The sequence below is a fragment of the Dufourea novaeangliae genome, unplaced genomic scaffold (genome assembly GCF_001272555.1).
Source record: "Dufourea novaeangliae isolate 0120121106 unplaced genomic scaffold, ASM127255v1 scaffold125, whole genome shotgun sequence".
Taxonomy (NCBI): domain Eukaryota; kingdom Metazoa; phylum Arthropoda; class Insecta; order Hymenoptera; family Halictidae; genus Dufourea; species Dufourea novaeangliae.
In genome coordinates, this window is record NW_015374020.1 from 4188521 (window position 1) to 4194543 (window position 6023).

At 41.8% G+C, this 6023-nt stretch overlaps 1 protein-coding gene across 1 annotated transcript in view; it reads left to right on the forward strand.

Annotated features, from left to right (window-relative positions):
• The window catches only part of LOC107188972 (facilitated trehalose transporter Tret1-2 homolog), a 31558-nt gene extending 29772 nt beyond the window's left edge, over nt 1–1786 (forward strand). The window contains exon 8 of the mRNA XM_015577377.1: nt 1073–1786. Coding sequence (XP_015432863.1) covers nt 1073–1492 — 420 coding nt within the window. The 3' untranslated portion in view covers nt 1493–1786. The remainder of the gene's footprint in view (nt 1–1072) is intronic.
• The last annotated feature ends 4237 nt before the right edge of the window (nt 1787–6023 follow it).

Sequence of the window (6023 nt, forward strand, 5' to 3'; positions counted from 1 at the left end):
TGGAAAAACCCGCCCGTCCTTCGAAGGTTAATCGGTCCAAATTCTACATCCACCGATTCCTGTTGCATTCCTCGTTCTTAATCGTAATTTCCAGTTAATCGTGGCAGAAAATTTCCGTACACACAGGCACGCGTGGTTAGTCGTTCCGACAATGATTTCATCCATCCGGAATTATGAGGTCGCGTTTAATTGTCCATCGCAGATTGTTGCACCGATCCAGCGGCGGCGGCGGTGGCCGGGTAGTCAATGTCAATGCCTCGTTACGTGTACCAAAGGCTCGTGTCACGTAACCGACGGATCGTTGCTTCGTGGTCTGCCATCTTAATTTCATGATGACGCGATCGTCGAAGAGAACAAAGGTAGATAAGAAAAACTCCGTCTCAGTCGGCATTCAGTTAATTACCATTCGCGCTAATTTTGTAATTCATCGATCAATCGTCGCCTCGTACAATCGACGATATTTTCGCTTTCGTTCGCTGACGGATTGCGCGCGGTGCGTAACCAATAAATCGTTACTGCATGGAAATTCTGTTGAATTTGACAGATTACTCTGAAATTCTTCCGTAAAAAATATAAGTGTAATTTGCGTTTATTTCCTTCGAGTTCTTGATCATAAAAAATTCCAAATCCAAATTCCCACTAGGGTGGTGTTTACCTATACCGAAGTGGAGTGTGGTTTCTGAAGATTAAATTCGAAATTCGTAGGCGACTTCTGGAAGATTAACCTTGAACAGTGTGATCCGAGGTCTTGACAATATTAACGCCACTGGATTCCGAATTCGAGAAAGCTTCGCGACAGCTTCAACTTCGATTCCCCTCGGAAGCTCGACCCCAAATAAATATGAATTTCCACGAGAACTCGTCGGAAGAAGATCGAATTGAATTTTTTCGGGATTCTGAATGTCAATCTTGTTCAATTTCTCTAAAAGTCCGCTATCCCCAGGATTACTTGCTCAGGAAAGGATCTACGATTCCCAGAGTAGAAAAGCATCCAACCACACCACTCCTTTTTCATGAGATCCAATGGTCCCCCGGTGGTTCTCCATTTGAAAACGTTCTTTTCATGTCGCAGTGCGCTCTGGGCACCTACTTCTATTTGAAGGACGCGCTGCACTCGGACGTGTCGAGTATCTCGATCCTTCCGATCCTGTCTCTGGTGATCTTCATCGCGACCTACTGCCTCGGTTGGGGACCGTTACCGTGGACGATGATGGGCGAGATGCTCGCGACCAACGTGAAATCGAAGGCGTCCAGTATCGCCGTGTGCATGTGCTGGTTGCTGGCGTTCTTCATCACCAAATTCTCCGGCACGCTGTCGGAATCGTTCGGCAATTACACGCTTTACTGGTTGTTCGCTGTGTTCTGCGTGATCAGCGTGGTGTTCACGGTGATGGTGCTGCCGGAAACGAAGGGCAAGAACCTCCAACAGATCCAGGACGAGCTGAACGGCGTGAGCCCCAGGGTGTCGGACTTCGAGTCCGGAAAGATGTGAATGCAGTATTAAACGTTGGCCGTAATATCGTGTCAGCCGTTCATCCGTTCCCCGTTTAAGTACACATACATCTTCATACTGCCAAAGACCGTGATCGCGACCCTCGATCCCCCTATTGTCACTTGGATGGGGATACATCCGAGGCCTAATGAACGCTTACGATCGGGTCGAAAAACACGCTCACGATTACCTAGCAATTTAAGGAACCTGCGTTAGACGCAATAATGTTATCGTCGATTACGGGAGAGAAGGAGGGGACTGAACGGCGACGGAATCGGACGATCTCGATTTTTATTAGACTGGTGTAAGATAAATTACTATAAAAAATGTTTACAAGTAGATCATTTGGGTTAAGTAGATTTTGTAAACACTCGGGATAAAAGTTCGATTCATAATACAATTAGTTCAGGTTCGGAAAAATTTATAATAGTACTAGAAACGAACAATGAGGTTGAACCTTTTCAGGCATTTCGCCGGCAACAGTGAACTAGGCGTTCTATTTATCTTCCACCGGTGAAGTAACGAGATCGTAGGTTCATCGAACGAAGATCGTAGTAAAGCAGGTATTAAATCTGTCCCCGTTTCGCCTCCTATCCACGCAATAATACGTAGTTTCTAAATATATGGTATTTATTATCCCATCGGTAAGTCTTAGCCGTTTCGCATACGTGAGAGGGTACCAAGCGGTCCTCCGTTTGTCACTACCCCAGAAAATTTAAATATTTAACGCCGTATTATATTATTATTTAAGTCTTTAAACGATAGACATACGAGAACGAGTTCCAAGTTCGCCGCACCGATCGAAGGAAATTCATCGAGATACATAATTCGCGTGGATCGTTCGTTCGCGACAATACGAAATAGATCGTTTGGTTTGAGAGACGGAACGAGCGATTTCCGTGCGGAAATTCCGCGGATACGATCGATACTTATCTCTGACGAGTAATGCCTCTCGCGTTCTTCGTGAGAAAAATAGAGATAGAAGAAAGGAGAACAACGCAGTTTAGAATCCTTCGCGGCGATCTACTGGACATTATTCGCGTTTACAGGCGTTTCTGTGATCGATAGCATTATTCGAGCGACGCGATTACGAACGATTTAACACATTGACTGCCATTTGATCGATACAGTGACGACACCGAGCTTGTGTCTTTGAACCTGGAGATGAAAATTAAACAGGTTCTGGTATTGAATTTTTTAAATTATCTTTTAAATTGAAACTTTCGCGACAAATCATTGATCACTGTATCGTCGCATTTTAAGAGGTTTCGATTCTGCGAGACATTTTCTAGTCTGGCAGTCAACGTGCTGAAGAAGTTTAGGTAGGCAAACTGTCGACGATCATGGCGCACATTCCTATTTTAAGCGCGATTGTTCGAAGATTCGTGGAAACTTGTCTGTCCTTGGGGAATTTTTCGTTGGCGTTTTAAGTCGATAGTAGGATCGAACAAAGTGTAACGGTATAAGAAATCGTGTTCCTGCAACTACGAACTCTGCAATCGTTTCGACAACTGGTCTAGGGTGACTGGCTTGCGAAAAGCGCGAATCAGAGGATACACGTTTCCACGGATGAAGACTGTAATTCCTTGAAATTATAGTATTCTATAATTTTATTTCCTGCTTTTTTTTAACCGTGCGGGAATTACGTAGATACGAGGCTGTTGAAAATCGTTGGGACCGAACTTCGGGTACCATGTCATTCATCGTCCAATTCTCAAACAAGTTAACACTTTACTGACAAATAGCCTATTAATAGACTTTTAAATTTCAGTGCTTATAGACGAGAAACCTGTTAACTTATCCTTAGAGTTGAAGAAGAAATTGTCACGTTATTCTATTAGAGTTCTTGCTATTTTTCAACGAATGTAAGTTTCTACTGTGATTGAACTATTTAATAAACCTATTAAATAGCAGTCGGTAATGTGTTGACAATACGAGTCGAGACGTTTTTGGTCTACTCTGATGTGCATAGTTGGATCAAGATCAATCATACGCTCAGGGACAATTCCTCAATTACGAAACTTTCAGGATGTACAACTAATCCTTTCATCGAATTTCATTGTCTCTGTATCTTCGAGGATTAGAGAACTTCCAACGATGATACGGCGATGTCTCTCGAGTTTCTAATTGATTTTATCGTAGCTGTTTCATGTATTTTCCATGTTCGATCCAACTTCTTTCAACCGATCGCGTAGAGTCGCGTTAGGATAAAGTACCGTCACAGCTGTAGAGCGAAATCGGTGACATTTTTATGGAACTTGTACAATATTATTGTTTCTTTCAACTGTTTAAAGAGAAAGAGTACGAAGCGACTCTGTTGACGACTCGAAGTAACGCTAGAGATAACAAACCTATAGAAGATCAGAGAATAAGATCCCTGATCTCGGAAACTTACGTTGAACTAGCGTTTCACTGAATCCAAAACGGCGGTGGCCAAAGCCGCGCCCGACTATTAGTCCAACCGTCAACAGAATGGCTACGCGCTTTAGCCAATTTCGTTAGTATTTCAAATGATTCTGTTCTTTTTTCTTCTTCGAACAACATTTCCGTATAATCGCGCGTTTAAGCAAACGTTCAACATAATGTTAACATATTGTTAGTAGTTACTGCACCGCACGCGGATCGATGATCGAACGGACTTGTCGGCGCATTGTCCTTTTCATTTTAAACAACTTAGATCGATCGGGGACTGTACTTATACGGTTCAGTCGGGTATCAAAGACCGTATTCTTGTTCGACATCGATCGTTGGATCGAATTCGCGGTCACTCGACACGTCGAGTCGTCGTTGACGATTGGCGTCGTTGATTACGGAAACGACACAACATTCGTATTTTCTTTGCATTTATCGTATATACACCTTCATACAGGTAAAGAACAAGTATGTGTGCGTATATGTGATGCGTAAGTGAGAGTGTGCCAAACGTATTTTAATGTAAAAGTTTCGTTCAACGCGGAACGAAAGCTGGACATATCCGTCGATTTGAATAACTTTATGTATCGCTCGAAGCGGACAATTTTGGTCGAGCAGAGACGAGGGTGATCGAATCCCTGAACAGGATAAGTTTAACGCGATCTAGCGACGAATCTGGATCGGAGCTGGATAAAAGCACGCGGGAAGACGATGAATTTTCCTCAATTCACCGAGGCGGTCGTTTATATCGTTCAACGGATATCGAGGTCGAACAAATGCATATTCACGTGGGACGAAAAATTGAATTTTTTGTTCTTTTATACATTAAAAATATCGTTCTGTGTACGCCGGTACTTCTCAATGCTGTTTTCGTCGATCGTCGACGGTTTCAGGATGTTGTTGTTACATAACGTTCACGCGTTGGAATTTGAATGAAAACGACTTCCGCGAGTTGTTTGTATTAGCTTCTAGATTCGTCCAAAAACGAGCCACGTTACATTAGATTTTTATTCGACTGACAAGTTTTTATTCGGTTAAAGTGTATATCTCGTCTTCCCGTTGAATTGGAAGTGTTGAAAAAAGTTGTTATTAAAGATTGTTATCTAGAAACGCGTAGAATCAATCCAAGAATGTTATTACTCGTAGTTAATAAGGCTTTATGGTTTTTTGTTGACTCGATAGCTTGGAGAACAGAATTGTTACGTAACGATCGGCAAATTGGCAAACTAGTAAACCATAAAAGAAGACGTGTATTTCGCGTCCCTTTCCTCGGATACTCGGACCGACCGAAAATGCTCATCGAACGTATTATATATTTTTAAAACAGCGTTGCGTGTTTCATGTAAAATTGTATTAATTATAAAGAAACGAGGCCTTCGTAAACGTAAATGAAATAATGAATAACGATGTACCGGATGATTGTGACATCATCTTTTTTTTTTGTAACAAAAAATCGAAATTGGTGTGGATGAGCTTCGTAGAAAGGATGTATGATGGTGTGAATATATGGTCGTCAGGGTACAAAAAGGGGGCAATCCGTACGGAAATGTTCCGCGAAATTCATGTCGACGATACATACTCCAAAGTCGATTTTTCACTTGGATCGTCACACGGTGCGACTGTATATAACTGTTACACATTTACACTATTACATAGTATAATTATAACGATAACTTTTGTTACGGCTAAATAAATTATAACTTTGAAGTATTATTAGGCGGGAGGAAGTGTATTTGTCTTTACCCATCAATTCCTGGACAGTTACGTTAATAATTTCAGGCAGTGATTGGTAACTGATGAAAATACACAGTTTACAATAGTATTTGAATAAATTTCACAACAATTGCCTTAAATACTACTTATATATGTACGAGTTTACAATATATTTGTAACAATATGTGCATAAATTCACGAGTCGTGATTCGCGACATATTTGTGTGTGAAGAAAATGATAGATACGTGCTCTCATTCGCACATTTCACCCACCACTGCCATATGCCCGTATGCTGCACGTTGTTGCCCATCACTGATAAGGTTAATAAACGATGATATGCGAAAAGAAAAATTCATCGGTTATCAGGGTTGAACCGAGCGACACGATTATGCAAATTGAAGAGCG